General features: G+C 40.4%; 1 protein-coding gene across 1 annotated transcript; it reads left to right on the top strand.

Annotated features, from left to right (window-relative positions):
- Window positions 1–3553: 3553 nt before the first annotated feature.
- Window positions 3554–6017, top strand: LOC122564374 (DNA-binding protein inhibitor ID-4). Its single transcript, XM_043719157.2, has 3 exons — window positions 3554–4085; window positions 5058–5121; window positions 5389–6017. The coding sequence occupies exons 1-2, from the start codon at window positions 3741–3743 to the stop codon at window positions 5103–5105; spliced, it is 393 nt and encodes a 130-aa protein (XP_043575092.1). The 5' UTR covers window positions 3554–3740; the 3' UTR covers window positions 5106–5121; window positions 5389–6017.
- Window positions 6018–19289: the final 13272 nt, after the last annotated feature.

Genomic DNA, 19289 nt, shown 5'->3' with positions numbered 1-19289 from the left:
ATTTATGTGGTGCCAAGACCTTCATAAAGATCCCAGAGAATTTGTTTGTGTCAGCTCTGACTCTCAACGGCAGAGTGATAACCATTTGCAGGATTATAGAACACATATTGTGTGCTAAGCCAAACTAGCAGTGTTAGAAGAAACTTAAACATCACAAATAAAACGTCTGAAAGCTATATCTGTGATTGAAGTACAAATGTTCATGCACAATTCTTGCAGAAATATAGTCAAATTCAAAATGGCAATGAATAGGGAGAATTATGTAACAAAGTGAAGCCACTGTGGAATTCTTAGTTTACTAGCAGTCCTTGTAATATATATGATCCATCTTCTTCCAAATTGCATGTGTATGTATGGTACATTCATTTACTTTCATTTCAGAAAGTCCAACCATCTTTTAACTTTAAACTGCTTTGTGTTGACATCTTTGTAGTTGTAATGTTATTGACTTTGTGTTTAAGGTGAACAGGTTTAGCATTGGGTAATGCAGAGTGTAAAGTACCTGGACAGATCCTTTGGATCATTGGGTCTATTTTAAAATGATGCCCAACCCTTTTTAAATTAATTACATATACACATACTTTTAAAAAGAGATACAAATAATTCAATTTCAGAAATAATGTATGTCGGCGTCCATTCCAAAAAGTGACAAAAATATTACCTTTAACAGTTGGTCCATTGGAGAATATCCCAATAGGAAAGAACTCATGGTTTAAAAACAAGATCATCAGTTTTTCTGAGCATAAATCGTGTTGCAGATATCTAAGTTATCTAAGATCCATAAAAAGAACTTTATCAGAATTTTGATATAATTTGGTAATTTTTTCTTCTGAATAATTATTTTAATTGTTAATAATTTTCCATGTAAATTTTCATCTTACAAACACACAGGTTAATCGTTTTAGCCTGAATTTGATGTGTTTACACCTTTGAAGAAGACGGGGAATGTATAGTGAGAAATCTGTACCGTGGTTCAACAGTATAAGTGTTGGCAGTCGCTGTGACACATGCTACATCTCATTCAATACACACATGCTTCTGTTAAGAGGTGGTACAGGACTGCATTTTGAAGCCATCTTTTGCCGTAAGAGAAAATGTTGGAAGGAGGATCCACCTTAGAATACTAAATATTCTTGCAATTCCACATCAATGATATCAATAAAGCATGAACTGTCCTTTGAAGTGTAGATATCGTAATGCGAATCTAACCCAACAAATCAGTTGTAGTGGGTGCTAGGAGTGATTCTGAAGAACCTTTGTAATAAAACCACCAACTGCTTTATTTTAAATCAAAATTGACAAGAGGTGTTGATTTTCTTTATTGCAACATTAAAATAATTCCATGTAATATCATTGAATGCATTGGTTATGGAATTTGCTGGTAATTAGCTGCAAGTTATTTTTAATAGAACTTATAAAAAAAGTCACAATTATTAATATTTTCACTTTGGCAACATGATTTATCAAGTCAGATGGTGCACAGAAGTGTTCAGCATCTATACTGAGAATTGTTGTTGGAACAGGAAGAAACCAAATGCAGAAAAGCATTAGTTTATTAAGTTCACATTCAGTCAACATATCTTTAATTCCACCTCTCTATTTCTGTTGATCCATAGTAATAGACAAGTCTTGAGAGATAGAAGGATTAGCAGACATGAGAACCATCACAATACCCACCACCCTCACCCACCTTAAGAACTGTGGACAATATCTCAAACATTTTTAGCTTCAATGCATCAAAGGTCATAACATGCATATGGTTCACACTATTACAATCTATCTAAAATAGAAATAGAAAATGCTAGTAAATAGAAATTAAATTATCTACAGCAGAAGAAACACTGCTAATGCTTCAGGCCAATGACCTGTCATCAGAACTGGAAGATATTTTGTTTCATTTAACCATCTATCTGTATTTAAATCTCTTTATCTGCCTTCTTCGCTTTTATCTACATTTCTACAAATTTTAACGACTGATACACTTGAGTGGTTTCAAGGCATTCACCTAACCCTCCCATCAGATTTAGTCTGGCTCTGGCTTTGCCTCTGTGACTTCCTATACACTATAACCAAAATTTCTATTGTAACCTGGTCCAAACCCCAGGCCTCCATTATCATCTATATTATGACAATGTTTTGTCCCGGTGTTGGTTATGGCTATCGTCTGTTTATACTCCTAACTCATGGAAAGCTACAGAAACATATCAGAGACAAATACATCATTGCACATACAGCAATGCCCACAAGCACATAAAAACAAGTAGGTGCACAGACATTCGCACAAGTAGACACATCATTGAGCCAGAACACATCTGAGCTGGAAAACTAATCTCCACACACACTGAAATGACCTACTGTTACGGCCCAGTGATTTTTATTCGAATAATAATATAGTGCGGTAGAATAAGTATCTTCAAGTGGATGATCCGCACCGTAATCATTATAATAAATAATCCATAAATTTGACTAAAAGTGGTCGTTTCCATAATGTTATTTTCAATATTGTAACGGGACAATCATCCTCAATACAAGATTAAGATTTCTTTGGACAGATTTGTGAGGTCTTTATCATGGGTCCAGGTTACACACCATTAGCTCAATTATAAGTTCGCCGCCAATATTTCCAATTTCCTTGTGCAATTTAAGCACAATATTATGAAGGATGAAAAAAGAGGCAAATAAATTTGCACGCACAATGTCGTAGAAAATGTGAAACAATTGTTTCCTGAAATTAACCCCACCTTTTATATAATACGGGCGACGCGCCTGCAGTACTGATGGAATGACACCGTTAATTTGCAACTCCAGTACGTGGTGAAATAATACCTGCTCCTGTTGTTTTGCACCACGTATAAATAGATGTGCTGTGTCTTAGTGGGACATAAGTACGAATTAAAGTCGCGCACAATGAATTTCATTTAAAAATCTGTATTAGGTGCAAAAAGTTAATCATTGAAAGACCAAAAAAAACGATTTATAAATACCGTGCATTTACAAATATTTTCAGAAATATTTCAAACTGCAGAATCTCACAATTCTAGTTCATTTAAACACACAAACAAAATGTACGGCAGAAGTATACCAGTCGTATTTTTCACTGATTGACCGATACAGAGCGGTATTTCGCTCGAGTGGAAGAGGCTCTTCAGGTGCCGAAAGTGCAGTCGGTTCTGGTTCAGGGCATCGACTCCTTGTAACAACACATAGAGAACAATAAGACGCCCGAGTTTACTGTCTCCTTGAACTACAGTGGGATTAATTAGTGGATTTGTAAATAATTTCCCCGCGTTCGCTGACTCCCCCCGCGCAGCCCTCCACCTCTGCAACTCCTCGATCCTCGCTGACACTTCCCTTACCCGCCCCAGCTCCTCCCAGCGGAATCAACCCCCGGGCATTGGGAGCTGCCCCATGAACCGCGCCTTGCCATTCGTTGACTGAGCTGGGATATCTGCAGTGGGCGATCTGTGATTTGCTAAAACGGCTTTCAATCATCTCCCTTACTGTTATAAAGCGCAACGCTCTCCTCACTGACTTCAGTGTGAATTTTGCACCTCTGGAGGCTAGTGGTGGAATTTTAAAGCGAAGAAAACACATCAATTTAATTAAACCAAAACAAAGCAGCGAGGGTTTTATTTCTTGTTTTTTGAGGTCTACTCGGTTTGCATTTATAAGGCAATAATTCTCGCAGAGTTCTCTGCACTATTGTTGACAGTAAATAGGAAGTGTTATTCAGCGGCGCAATGAAAGCAGTGAGTGATGTTTCTTCTCTGAAAAAGGCAGGCTGCGGTGAGATGACATTGCATTGCCTGTCGGAGCACAGCCTGAGCATCGCCCGCTGCAAGATGGAAGAGGAGTCCCTGGATCTGCAGTACGACATGAAGGATTGCTACTCCAAGCTTAAGCAGCTCGTCCCCACCATCCCCCAGAACAAGAAGGTCAGCAAAGTGGAGATCCTGCAGCATGTGATCGACTACATTCTGGATCTGCAGCTGGCTCTGGAGACGCACCCGGCTCTGGTGAGACCGCAGCCGGCGATCTGCTCTTCGGCACCCCGGAATCCTCTGACAGCTCTCAACACCGAGCAGGTAAAAGGGGAGAACCGTCACTAAACTTCACTCCAAAACTGCACATCTCTAAAAGAAATTCCTGTCTCGGTCGCCTTACAGCATGCGAAAGAGAGCCTTAGCTAGATTGCAAACAATCGATTTTTTATTTTTAAAAATTTCAAAACTTTAGTCATTTAGAATGTGCTAAGAGCAAACCATTTTTTAAATGTCAAGTATCAAAGCTAGCCGTATTCCCCCGTGTTTTTCATCCTTACAGCCCGGGAGATGGGGAATTTACGCTTATCGTATCCCATTGTCTGTTCTCTACACTACCAGTGGGAACTCCTGCAGAATTACAGGCATGTGACAGTGTGTATATGTTGATGGCATGTTTCTAGTGAAACGTTAACGATAACAACTGCTAAGACTGCGGAATCGATACCTATACATTAAAAACATACATCAGCATCGCCCCGTTTGATGCTGTGACTCAGTTGGAATTCAAATTCCATATTCAAGTGATGCAGTTTAATTTTTAAAAAATACGTAGAAGTGTGGATTAATTGTACCTTGGAACACGTTTCGCTTTACAACAGGGATCATTTTTCTAACACCTCTTTCAACGTACTAGGTACAATTTCGATGGAAACTATAGAAAGAACCAGATCCCGTTTAATTCATGTCGAAACTACACAGGTTGGAGAATTAGGAGTGTAACAGTGAAAGCAATCTCGTTCATTTAGGCCTTTTTGGGGACAGATTTATTTCAAAATCCATCTAGAACTCTTGCTTTGTTAGTCCGTGCCGTTTTGTAAAATCCTAGGACTCTGATCGGGGAAGGGACAATGTAAATTTTAATATGTACATTTTAATATAATTCGGATAAGACGACGTGTAGTTCTCAGTGATACATTTACAGTAAACACAAATGAGTTGCTCAAATTCAGAGTTTCTGCAAGGGATATGTGTGCACCGTCAGAAATGCTCAGGAGTGTTTTCTTTGTGTTACAGGCTGGGTCTAAAGTCAGAAGACCAGAGGACAGCATTCTGTGCCGCTGATGTGATGCTGTGTGAGGTGGGCAATAAACAGTGCATTGTTTAATATTTACTTTCATTTAAAATAATAGCGAATGTCTAACGTTGTAAGTAAACTTCGCAAGTTTTTTTTTAAGTGGCATGCAGCTGTCCCTGTTTGAAGTTTGTAGTGGTGGGTTTGGAGCTGCTGTTTGACCCTGATTTGTTTTGGGTTGCTGATCAAGCATGCCTTGTATTGTGTTGGTGGCGCCAGTCAGTCTGGAGCTGAGTGTTTCACACACCCCCTCTGTTCATTTTTCTTATACAGGTGTGCCCGAGAAACGCGCGCGCGCGCACACATAACAGACCAGAGAAGGGGGGGAGGAAAAAAAAAGGAAAACAAAAAATCAAATCCTAGCGATCAACGCCAAAAACCTGTCCAACAGACTCTGTCCTTGGAAGGGTTTCTGCCAAATCACGTCTTATCTCTCTGCTACTCAGCGTTAACGGCACAGACTTGGGGGGGGGAAAAAAGCAGAGTTCTGATCTTGGGACACTTGGGGAGGGGTGGGGGGTGATAAATTGAGGGACTTCACCAGGCTGATCGACAACTCATCGGAAGGCGGAAGAAACCAGTGAAACCCATCTAAGGAAAAAAGTAGAAAGTTTCATCGATTAAAAACAACTGATTGCTGACGCTTTTTACTAATCCAGCAGTATCTTCCAGATGTTATGTCATGTTTTACATAGACAACTGGCTTGGACCAGGGGAGTGTCGGTATGCTTTTTTAAAAAAAAATTGTCAATGTATAGAAAGGAGGAGGGGTGGGCGGCGAATCTTAAACCTGCTGTACATATTCAAGATGTTCTATGAGTGTACGTGGAAATGTATATGCTTTAATAGATCATTGTAATTATAAGATATTTTTTATTAAAAAAAGATTTTTTTGTACAGTTTTACAAGGGTTCTTTTGTTCCTCACGGCCTTCATTGACACTGAAAGTGACGTGCGCATGGTGAATCAATTTCCTGACTAAAATGTTGCCGGTTATGTACTTATTTGGACCAGCAGTTTGTAGATCGAAGATGTTTGACAAGGCCGTAAGAAAGTATATCCAAAATGAATTGGGAAATAATTTCATATTCAATTTGTCCATTTTATAAAGATGTAAGTAACATTATAACTTGTTGTTTACGCAATTTCATTTAGTTCAACTCCGTATTGTAGCTAAACCCACAGATGTCCGTGGGTTTCGCGCCGAAACCAGGGAAAGTAATCATAATTTCCAGTTCCCCCGTTGGCTGATTGGATAAAGTTTATTTTGAGCCAGATCGTAACTTAAAAGTAAACTGTTTGGAAACATTTGTCAGCTACACTAGAACCTTTTTATCCATTTTGTAGTAAATGGGCTTTAAGATAATTCAGTAACAAATGTTGGTGTTTTGCACACAAGATGTAGTTCCAGACTATTCAAGATCCAGTCCGGTATGATAAATTACAGACATTTCCCCCTTAGAGTTAGCCACGCCGTTTTAATTTATGGTGGACTAAAATGTTTCCAAGAATAACGCCTGACTTAGTTCTAGAATTGATCGAGCCGTCATAACAGTCGAATTGATGGCAATCGTTTGAGATGGGTGGCCCTGCTCGAGATATGGTTTGGGAATGTTTGATTAGGCAAAGTTATAATGCACAAGTGCTGCTTAATCTGATTTCCAATTGGTCATCTTAATTCTCCGGTTCTTAAAAGACCTTTTACACTCACCATTTTGCACCTACATTCAGATATTTGGGAAATACCGAATGTGGAAGATTCGAAAGACAGACCTGAAATGGAAGTGATTACCTGTCAGGTCGTGGAAATAAACCGCAAAAAAGTTGAGATTTTGAAGAGTTTTTTTTCTGATGTTTACTCAATTCTGACGCGCGGAGAGTGGTGAGAAGAGTTTTTTTTAAGTGTCTGCTTTTGTGCGACATAACTAGAGGAAACTTAGTGAAAACACTAGGACACCGGGAATCTTTTTCCTGGTTTGAGGTCTGTGGTTTCGAATCAGTGGTAACTCTGTTGTCATGAGGGAGTGAAAACATGTTTTGACTGGATTTTCCTCTAGTTTCACCGTGGGATTGGTGGGATTGATTGGATTTCGAGGTGGGCAGTTTTTGAATAAATACAATTTCGTAGAGTATTTTTATTGGTCTGAAGAATCGTACACTTGATTGATTGGGCCTGTCAGAAACTGATAATGATTGGTTTCGGTGGTGGATAAGTTAGTTGTGATGACAAGAATAATGAAACCATAAAACACATCACAGAAGGTGCGTGTCGATCCTGGCTGGCCATTCGGAACATCAGTCTCAGACTGGAGACAGGAGTTGTGTTGTGAGTTTGGGCTGCGTTTGAGTTGGGGTTAGGGGAAGGGGGAGGAGGGGTGAAATTTCTACACATTTTAAAGCGGCTCTTCAGGAGCCTAGATCGTTGTATTTTGGATTATGATTAATTGACACAGTTTTGGGTTGTGCATTTTGCTCCGTTGACTAACGGTTTTGGGGAATGGGGGAAATAGCAACTATTTGTGACGGGACGTCACTTTATTTTGTGGCTGGGAATTACAGTTAAGTAATTTCGAACAGTCAGATCTGTTTTGCAGCCTGACCCGGTCTTCTGGACGAATTCGGATAGATCTGGCACAGAGATGGGCACAGAGACCATTAGATTAGATTTAATCTAATAATAGGTTAAAAGGGAAAAATGAATTAGAAACAGCCATTTGATTAGGTTTTTAAAATTGGGTTTGCACGGTTGAAACATTTACAGGCCATTTATAGCAATAACATTTGGACTCATACTTGATTTATCTCTCAAAGATTTGGTTAGATCTGAATTAAATTTGGATTCAACTGTGAGTTCTTGGGTTATACATCTGAATATATTTTCACAATTGGATCAGAGGGGAGGCAACAAGATAGTTGTGTGAGTTAATGATATTGAGTGATTTTTGTTTTTGTAAAATAGCTGACAGATTTGGGTGCAGTTGCAAATACCAGCATAGTACCATCTCTGCCAAGTGTTTGCATGTACTGATCCATAACTCTTGATTTCAGAATTATAGAGTTGTGTAACTTACACTATGAAGTAAGATAAATCTAGAGAGCAATAAAATTACGCAACAAAAAAGCCTTTCAAATTAGGAAGACGGACGGAAGGTAATGGCATTTAAAACAATTTTAAACTCTGTATTTTTAAGTCGCCTTGCAGAGAATTTCCCCCTTCCTTGTAAAGGGTGGCAGTTTGAGTAATGTACCACAGTCAGCTTTGTTTTCTTTCACAGACATCTGGATCTATTCGGCATTATATGTTTTCAGATACCCACAGAGAAACAATTAAAGATAGGCTGGTAATTTATGAATATTAAATGCACCACTGGGGCCTCCAATAACGGGTATCACCCCAACCCAAACACCACGAAAAGACTCGACTGGAAGGTCCGCCAGAATAACCAGGAGTGAAACTGAGCTGGGGACTATTTTACGTTCAATTTCGCCCCCTACAGACGAGTGATGTCAAGGGAAAATAGGCAATCATCGGTGCAAGATTTGTCTTTCCTGCTAGAGCTATACCTCTCACCTGGCCATCTGTATGAGGATTACAAATGCATAATAATCTCCATGAATCAAAATAAATGGTCAACGATCACTCTCCAGAGCAATACCACATCACTGCCTCCGTTTCATTCCTAATAATGCTCGAAATTCCATAATTAAGAAATCATAATTCAGAACTCAGTTTTGTTAGTCCCAATCAAATATTGCAAATTTTAAGATCAATAGACATCTATGAAATACTAATTTATTCTTTAACGAGCTACCTGAGGGTTTATTCAGCACTAACCTTGTGTTATCTTGGTTTTAAGTCTATTACCAATGAGAAGTAGTTATTATACAAATAAGAGTTGCACAGGCAGATGAAATTAATTATCCAAACCGTTCAAATTACAGAAATGATTTTGAATGATGACATACTAAACACAATAGTAGAAATATGGAAATAATATAGAAATAGCCTGAAACCAAAACTTTTTTTTCAACTGCAAGTTGGGTTTCTGCGGTTTCAGAACAGCTTTTTTCCTTCAGTCCCCCGTGTTAATGTGAATTAATTCCTGTTCTTATTTGGTAAGTTGAGTTTTTTTTTGACGAAGACAGAACTCTCAAAACAAAAAGTAGAATGTGTGACCTAATGGACTGTTAAGCATTGGCCCTGTCTGACCTCTTGAGTGAACATTAAAGAAGCCATGATACAATTTCAAAGATAACATATAAAAATTCAACCCTACCAATATTTAATAAACATATCCAAAACATTATGTGCTGTTTGTGGAATCTTGCTATGAGCAAATTGGCTGCTGTGTTTCCTGCATTCTCTGGTGGCTACACCACATTGTGAAGCACTTTGCCCCAACTTGAGATCATGAAATGCCCAATATGGGAACAAGCTATTTTTCATATTTTATTTGAAGAATGCTCCTGTCTGATTTCTTGTATATTGTCTTAATGGATTGTTAAAATGGGAGAAGAGGCAGACTTAAAGAGATTATAAAAAAACTAACATCTGAATATTAAACTCAGGTTAAAATACGCAATAGCACTGTTCCTTTTCAATAGAAAACATACCTTGGCCTGATATAATGAAGTTTTATGTAAGGGGGCAGCATTTAATAAGATACTTAATATATTTTATAAATAATGAAAGTTCTTGCTTTTATATCATACCTTATTACATCCTCAAAACATACAATTGGTTACCTTTTGATATATAGCCCTGGTAACTGCACAGAGAAATGTTATAAGATGGTGCTTAATAGTCAGTGAGTTTTTTTCTCCTTGGTGTTGATTGAGAAGGAGTCTTGTCGGCAGCACCAGAGGAACTCCTGGAAAGGCAGGTGGAGCTTCTGGTTAATATTTAGTTCAAAGACAGTATTTTTAAAAATGCAATACTCTCTCACTATTGCAGTGAGACATGAAGCCTAGATTATGTGCTCAAGTCCTTGATTCTGCAACCTTGTAACACAACAGCAAAACTGCTACCAAATGAGTCTATCTGTTCCTCAAAAGCAGGAACATGTCCCATTTTCATCATAGTATTGAATTTCAAAAAGTAATAAACACACAAGCATATTTTGAATCTTAATTATAACATTTATCTGTATTACTCAGTATTTAAAACGGCCAACAGTTCAAATAGGAGTATTCTAGGAATGCACTGATCAATGACACACTGAATTCCTAAAAAAGTTGTGGAAGGTTTGTACAGCACCTCCCTTCTAAAGCATGCTATCACAAAGTACAGTACTGAAAGCACTGATTCTGACTGCTTGGTTCAACTAGGGAAAGCAGTGGCATATTAGTAATGTCAGTGGATTAGTAATCCAGAATCCAAATAAATGTTCTGGGGAGATGTGTTTCAGTCCTACCATGGCGATAGGAGAAACTTGAATTCATAAAATGCTGCCTTAATAGTGACCATGTAATTCGTTTAGATTGTTGTAAAAACCCATCTGGTTCATGAAGGTCTTTTAGGGAAGGAGATCTGCTGTCCTTTCCTGACCTGGTCTGGCCTGCATGTGACACCAGCCCCATAGAAATGTGGCTGACTCTTAGGGATGGTCAGTCAATGCTGGCTTAGCCAGCCACGAATGAATAAAAGACAATTGGTCCATGCCAGTGTTTATACTACCATATGAATCTCTAATATAATCTAATCAGTTTCTGTTTCTGTCCCTTTCACTTTTATATGATTTTCTCATTTGTCCTTAAATATATTTCTAATATTCACTTTACTTTTTGGTCAAGAGTTTCACATTCCATCCAGTTTCTGATGAAAGATCTATCTCCTGACTTAGCGATTTAGAAACAATCTTCTTATGTTAATGAACCTTAGTTCTGGCCTTGCCTGCAAGTATCTTCTCTATGTCAACTCAATCAAACTTTCTGAAATCCTGAAGAGGTTTATTAGGCCTGTTCAGTCTTTCTTGATACAGCTGTCATGTTTCCTTCTGCAAGGAGTAATCCAATTACTTGTACTTTCTATTAGCATTTGCAAAAATAGACAACCACACATTTAAGCAGACACAAAAGAAAATAATACCTTGGAAGAAACATTCTTATGAGTAAAACTGTAACAGATTGTGTCTCTTGCTGTTGTACATTAGCCACTGCCTCCTCTCTGCACCCATATTATTGTCCATTGATGTATGAAGACTACTCAATGTGCACTGCAGCGCTGTCTGAAAACGCTTGAAATATGTTTCTCTGCTGTATGACTATAACTCTATAAGATGGTGCTTGTTGGTCAGCATAGCCATTATGCGCCAAAGGGTTTGTTTCTGTACTGCATAACTCAAGGTAATCCTTTGCACTGAGTGCTTGACTATTTAAGGGTCTAGTTCTGCAATAAATTAGAGGCCTTTTTAATATATGGCTTTTCAATATTAACTGAAGTTTTACGTTTACAGTTAATATGAAATATCAGGAAGACCACACTTCTCTTTATACAATATCATGTTTCAAATCCATGTTCATTGTCTACAGTGGAATCCCCAGGAGATTGTGCCAGTGGAAACAGAGTAAGAACTTTCAGTTTTAGGATGGAGAGGTTAAATTTATGACATAGGTTCATGGTACTATTAATAAAAACTTCCCTGTGTCTTGGGATATGAGATGAACTATTACAAATCCTGAACTTGCACAATCACTGACATCATGAATACCGACTACATACTCCTGGGAGCCCCAATTTAAGTTCTAAAAGTCATTGGCAGTTAGCCAAAGGGAACCATACCAGAAAGTATTGGAAAATGTATCCACGTCAACACAAGTAACATTCTAGTAGATTAAGAAATTCAGAATCCTGATGTCGCAAAACAGGAAAATTCCTCAGGACTGAAAGCACCCATGTTGAAATCTCATAAATAACCATCAAATGTAGTCCTATAAAGCAATAGAAAAGGATATTTAAAACTCCTCGACAGTGCATCGGTTCAGTTTCCTAATGAGAAAGGTAGGAAAAGTTAGCACCGCCCCTACATGAAGGACAATTTTAACCTAACCCCCTTGTCAGAAGGATAATAGGCAGATCCTTCCAATAGCAACAAAAGCCAATTTAGAAACATTTGTCAGTATTGCATTTGGGAGCCTGTGACTGTCTCAACCAGTGCATATGTGCAGTATTTACCTGGGAAGTTTATACTTCCAAAGGACAGAATTGCATTGTTTGGTGTCTTTTTTATATCTCTCTGACATTAAATTAATGTCGGAGATTTTGGCCTAATTCTCCCATTGTTAGCATTCAACCTTGCTGTCAAGGCTACATTCTACCGAGCATGGCATCAAGAAGCCCAGCAAAAGTGGAATCAATAGGTATCTTTGCTGGTTGGAGTCATACCTGATGCTGTAAGTATGGCTGTAGTTGTTGGAGGTAAGTCATCTCAGTTCCAGGACACCTCTGCAGGATGTCCTAGGCACAACCACATTCAGCTGCTTCATCACTGAACATCTCTCATCTTGAGGTCAGAAGTGGCATGTTTGATCAACATTGCACAATGTTTAGTATCATTCCTGACTCCTCAGATACTGAAGCAGTCCATGTTCAAATGCAGTGAGGTCGAGACAATATCCAGGCTGGGATGACAAGTGGTAAGTAACATTCGTGCCACACAAATACCAGGCAATGACCATCTCCACTATCTAACCACCACCTCTTCACATTCAACGGTGTTACAGTCACTGGATCCCCCACTATCAACATCCTTGGGGTTACCATTGATCAGAAACTCAACTGGACTCACCATATAAACACAGTGGCTACAAGAGCAGGTCAGAGATTAGGAATACTACAGCGAGTAACTCACGTTCTGATTCCCTGAAGCCTGTGCATCATCTACAAAGCACAAGTCAGGAGGGTGATGGTATACTCCCCCACTTGCCTGGATGGGTGCAAGTCCAACTACTCTAAAGAAGTTTTACACCATCCAGGGCAAAGCAATTCATTTGATTGGTAACATATCCTCAAGCATCCACTCCCTATCACCACCAATGCTCAGTGGTAGCGGTATGTACTACCTATAAGTTGCACTGCAGAAGTTCACCAAAGATCCTCAGCACTTTCCAAACTCACAATCATTTCCATCGAGAAGGATAAGGGCAGCAGATACTTGGGAACATCACTACCTGCAAGTTTCCCTCCAAGACATTCACCATCCTGAGTCAAAAATATATCACTGTTCCTTCGCTATCACTGGATCAAAATCCTTGAATTCCCTCCCGAAGTGCATTGTGGATGAACTTATAGCATGCGGATTGCAGCAGTCCTCACCATTATCTTCTCAAGGGCATCTAGGGATGGGCAATAAACACTGGCCAGCCATCGATGCCCATGTCTCACAAGTAAATATGAAACAACTAACAGCAGGAGAAGTTACGCAAAGCTTAAATAACAATCCCCATGCCTTATGACAATGCTCACCCTACTCCATTCCCTGCCAATCTACACTTTCTCTCCTTCCCCTCCCTTCAATAATGCTCATCATCTTCATCCTCCACAACATTAATTGTCCCTTCCTTTTGCCTCCTGACAATGCTCTTCCACCCACGCCCCCAGTATCATCCCTCCCTCACCCCTTGACAGTGCTGAGTGGTGCAGAATAGGATGGGCATTGTTTGCATCGTGAGGGTTGAAGGGAGATGAGCATTGCTGGTGTGCATGGAAGGTAGGTGAGGGCTGTCAGAAACTGAGAGAGAGAGAGACAGTGAGCTGGGAAGGGTGGCGGTCACTTAGAATTGTGTCAGGGATGACAATAGGGAAGGGAGGTGACAGATGGAGGGTGACCATTGTCAGGAGGGTGAATATTGTTAGGATAAGAAAAGTGTGAATATTTTCAGAGAGGAGAGAAGACGCTTTTTCTGTTTTATTCATTGGGATTTTCCCAATGGCAGGAGAGTCCAGAACCAGGACTAAGGGTTGGCTAAGGATATGGAGCACTATTTAGGACAAAGATGAGGAGAAATATCTTCACCTAATGAGCCTGTGGAATTTATTGCCACAGAAAGCAGTCAAAACTAAAGCACAGTACGATTTCAAGAAAGAATTAGATATGGGCTTGTTATATGAAGACTGGTTGAGGACTGTAGGTCTGTACTCGATGGAATTGAGAAGGACGAGGAAGCATTTCACTGTAACTTACAGAATATGGACAAGCCTGGACAGAATGGAAGTGGAGAAGATGGTTCCATGAATAGGAGAGGCTAAGACCCAAGGGCACAGCCTCAGAGTGAAGGCAAAACTTTGGAACTAAATGAAAAGGAATCTGTGGAACTCACTGCCACAATGGAGCCCAAGTCATTGAGTGTCTTTAAGACAGAGGTAGATAGGTTCATGATCAGTAAGAGGAACAAAGATTATGGGAGGAGACAGTACAATGGGGTTGAGAAATATATGAGCCATGATCAATTGACGAAGCAGACTTGCTGGGCTGAATTGTGGTCCTATAGCACTTTGCTGTTTGTCAAGCAAGTAGTCCTTGTAGATTAGATTACTTACAGTGTGGAAACAGGCTCTTCAGCCCAACAAGTCCACACCGATCCTCCGAAGAGCAACCCACCCAGACCCATTACATTTACCCCTTCACCTAACATTACGGGCAATTTAACATGGCCAATTCACCTAACCTGCACATTTTTGGACTGTGGGAGGAAACCGGAGCACCCAGAGGAAACCCACACAAACACAGGGAGAATGTGCAAACTCCACACAGAATGTTGCCTGAGGCGGGAATTGAACCCGGGTGTCTAGCGCTGTGAGGCAGCAGTGCTAACCACTGTGCCACCGTGCCACCCACAATGCCCTCTGCTGTCATTTCACCAGGGTGATTGACCGGTGCAGACTCAATAGGCCAATGTGTCACTGTTGTGCTGTTGATCTCTATGACTATTGCTCCCAGGATTTATACAAGCACTTGCAAGCTTGGAATATGCAGAGGTATGTTCTGTTGCATAAAAGGTGAAAAAAACAGAGATCCACAGAAAATCAAAGCTGCATATAAGAGGCTGAGGGATGACCTTATGGAGATGTGTCGGGGGGTGTTGGGGGAGGGGGAGTTGTGTCGGGTGGTGTTGGGGGAGGGGGAGTTGTGTTGTGGGTGTTGAGGGAGGGTGAGCTGTGTCAGGGGGCTGTTGAGGAGGGGGAACTGTGTTGGGGGGTGTTGGGGAGATGGGCTGTGTCAGGGGGGTGTTGGGGAGGGGGAGCTGTGTCGGGGGGTGTTGGGGGAGGGGGAGCTGTGTCGGGGGGTGTTGGGGAGGTGGGCTGTGTTGGGGGGGTGTTGGGGGAGGGGGGGCTGTGTCAGGGAGTGTTGCAGAGGGGGAGTTGTGTCGGGGGAGGGCAGGATGTGTCGGGGGGCTGTTGGGGAGGGGGATCTGTGTCGGGGGGTGTTGGGAGAGGGGGAGCTGTGTCGGGGGGTGTTGGGAGAGGGGGAGCTGTATCGGGTGGTGTTGAGGGAGGGGGAGCTGTGTCGGGTGGTGTTTGGGGGAGGGTGAGCTGTATTGGGAGGTGTGGGAGAGGGTAAACCTATGATATAAAGATGTGTGGGGCTGGGTTAATGGAGTGAGGTTTGTGGGTATAAGTGAAGTTGTGAGGGTGTGAGAGCAAGTGAATGGTGTTATGGGGCATGGGGATAGCTGAGTCAGGGACTGTGGTGAGGGCTGAGCTGGACTGGGGTATCTGGTGGAATGTGAGCTGTGACCAGGTAGGCTTTGAAGGTGTGTGAGGTATCTGGGAGGTATGGTAGGGGGGCAGTTATGGGGGTGAATGAGGTACATCAGGAAGATATGGGAGGATTGAACTATGCTAGTCATATGATGGTTAATGAACCGTGTTGGGGTGGATGTGCTGTGGTGGGAGTCTGGCGTTACAGGGCCATTTAAAAAAAATGTACATGTCAGCAGTCATGTGGCGTCACTGTAATTGTGTTTTGTCACTATTCCTGCTGAGAGTCCTTGTCACTAGACTGAAAGTTGAGATGGGATTGGGAAATCAAGTTCCATTGTAAATAAATGAAAATTTACTTTTAAACTGTGTGACATGTGTTCCTGCTCCATTCCTGACCAGAATCTAGGTTAATGAGATTGGGTGGAACTCTGGTTTCACATCCTACCCAAGTTAGATTAGATTGCTTGCAGTGTGGAAACAGGCCCTTCGGCCCAACAAGTCTACACCAACCCGCCGAAGCGCAACCCACCCAGACCCATTCCCCTACACCTAACACTACGGGCAATTTAGCATGACCAATTCACCTAACCTGCACATCTTTGGACTGTGGGAGGAAACCGGAGCACCCGGACGAAACCCACGCAGACACGGGGAGAATGTGCAAACTCCACACAGTCAGTCCCCTGAGGCAGGAATCGAACCAGGTCTCTGGTGCTGTGAGGCAGCAGTGCTAACCACTGTGCCACCGTGCATTATTTTCCATTTGATTTAATGTGGAGTAATTTAAGGTGGAGCATTTGCCAACTCCTAGGGAATTCCCACTCAGCATGTTAGCTTAAATTGCTACCAAAAGTCAATTAGTTCAGTTTAATTTTTTTCCAGCTATGAGTTTGCCCTGTCCATTTTAAGCAAATTTGGAATGAGAAGCGAATGATGATGATACAGATTGTGTCATTTTTGGTCCTGCTCCCTACACTTCAATGCCAATTATGATCCAGAATTATCCAATGATCTTACTTGGGTAAATTAGTTCGGTGTATCCAGATCAGTCTTTCATCAGAACAGATTGTGATGCTTTAAAGCCACAAAAATGGGCTAAAATTAACCAAAAAGAAAAATGGAAAGTTAATCAGCCTAGAAGGCCTAACATGAAAATCAATCGATCCGATTAGAAACATCTTTCTATTTATCTTTGACAATGGACTTGGTACAAATATCTGATACAAGTTTGTAGACTTCTGCAATTATTGGACTTATTCTAATTTTGAGAAAGACCATTAAAGGTTTTTTTGAAAAAACGGTCATAATTCTTATTAGTACCTCAATTAGTTATGCTATAGTTTTTCATGTTTTAAACAAACTTTAGCTTTCAAAGAGTTAACCAGCTGGTACCATGACTGCAACATATTTCATAAACACTTATCTTTTCAATGCCAAAATCACAAAATACCTCTTACAGTTCTATGTATGTTGCAGGATCTTGAAGGATTCTTCACTGGTCTAGTGTCAAAATCAAGGTGAGCCACAGCTCTCAGGAATTCACTTTAACTTTTCTCTGTGCCTTGGCTATTCTCCAAGATGCAAGATTTATTGATGTCTTCCCATTAATAATCAGTCAGGTATCCTTCCAACTCTCTTCAAGTATCTCATGATTGAGATAAGTGAGGGAGGAGGCTGCATGTCCACCCATTCACTGGGCCTTCACAGGGGAACAATATTGTCTTCCAACAAATGATATGTTGGCCTTATCCTGGCATGCAGGTCTGTACTCCTTGCGTATCCTTCAGCATTGACAACTTTGGTTGCACCTCTATGTCACCATCAGTGGGAACTCATTCAGAATTATGCTCTCTTAAATTACAGCCAAACACCGAGAAATGATGGGAGATAGTCGGCTAAAATGTCAGAGAGAGCCAATACTGTATTGCTACCCCTACTTCCACATGATCATCTCAAACTCTCAACCAATGCACCTTGTTCATGGCCAAGGAGTGATGCCATAAAGCCCTATAAAATGGTGACAGTAAAATATAAACAGGGTCAACCACATGAGCCATGGGACATTAGGGTGTATGAAATACTATAACCATTTCTATCAGTGGTTGTGAAACAGAACTTAAACCTGAAAGTGTTTTCTATGTAAACTGTGGACATAAGAATATGCTAAACAAGCAATTAGCACCTGATGCAATGACCAACAAACTATGTACAAGTTTCCAGCAATCACCCACATGTGAAATTCTTCGTCTGTCCCTCTCACAGTGATACACCAGGCTGCCCTGTAGGGATGGATGTAGGGATGCTGCTCAACAGTGGACCCCATTGGCTCTGGAGGCTTCGTTGGGCAATCCTGGGGGTGTTTGAGTCTGGTAAAATATCCCCTTCATGAAAACATGCTGATTGCGCTTGATTATATTATGTATTTTAAAATGTTCTGTTTTTACTTCCTTTATGAAAGGCTGTAACATTTTCCCAATGACAGCTCTTCAGCACCTTTCTCCAGAATCTCAGAATTCTTGGAAGATTACTACAAGTGCATCCACTAACTGTAGATATTTCTTTTAAAATTCTAGCCCGAATCCCACGAGGTCCAGAGGCCTATCAAACTTTGGGCCCATTAGTTTCCAAAGCACCTTTTCTACAGTGAGAGTGACAGTGTGTATTTCTTTCCTCAGCTTTGCCCCTTGCTAATTTAATATTTTTGAAATATTATTGGAGCCTTCTACTGTAAAGAATGATGTAAAGTATTTAGTCAACTATTCTACCATTTCCTGTGGCCCCATTATCATTTTCACAGCCTCATTCTCGAAGTTCTCTTTGGCCTTTCTTGTCATATTTATAATAATTTGAAGAAATTCTTGCTGTCCATCTGGGTATTACTTGTAAATTTACCATCAATGTTTATTTTCTTCTTCTTTATTTCTTTTTATATAACTTTTCCAAAACCTCTGTCTTACCAATAATGTTTGTCACATGTTTTTTCTTTCAACTTGATGTAATCCTTAACTTCCATCATTAACCATGATTGGCTTATCCTCTTCCTAGAATCCTTCTCTCTCACTGGGATAAGTCCTTGTTGTAAATCATGAACTACTTTCGTAAGCATCTGCTTTTGTTCCTCAATCGTCTTTGCTGCTAGTTCCTTCTCCAGTCCACTCCAACCAAATTTCTTTGTAATTACACTTACTTAAATTTAGCCCAATTGTTTCTGACCTAATTTTTCCACTCTCAATTTGAGTGCTTAATTCTACCACGTTAAGGTCACTGATTTTGAGAGGATCTTTTACTCTGAGATCATTTATTAATCCTTGTCTCATTGCACATCACCAAATCCAAAATAATCTGCTCCCTGGTTGGATCGATAATACATTAAACTATGAACAGTTCCAAATATATTCTATAAATTTTTCTTGTGGCTGCTTCTGCCAAATTGACTTCACAATCTGCTTGAAGATTAAAGGTACCCACTGTT

This window comes from Chiloscyllium plagiosum, unplaced genomic scaffold, assembly GCF_037043375.1.
Source record: "Chiloscyllium plagiosum isolate Xiang-an unplaced genomic scaffold, Cpla_swu_hap1 HiC_scaffold_34, whole genome shotgun sequence".
In the NCBI taxonomy this organism is placed as follows: domain Eukaryota; kingdom Metazoa; phylum Chordata; class Chondrichthyes; order Orectolobiformes; family Hemiscylliidae; genus Chiloscyllium; species Chiloscyllium plagiosum.
The sequence above is the reverse complement of the archived record's forward strand: the minus strand, read 5'-3'. Positions and strand labels throughout refer to the sequence as shown.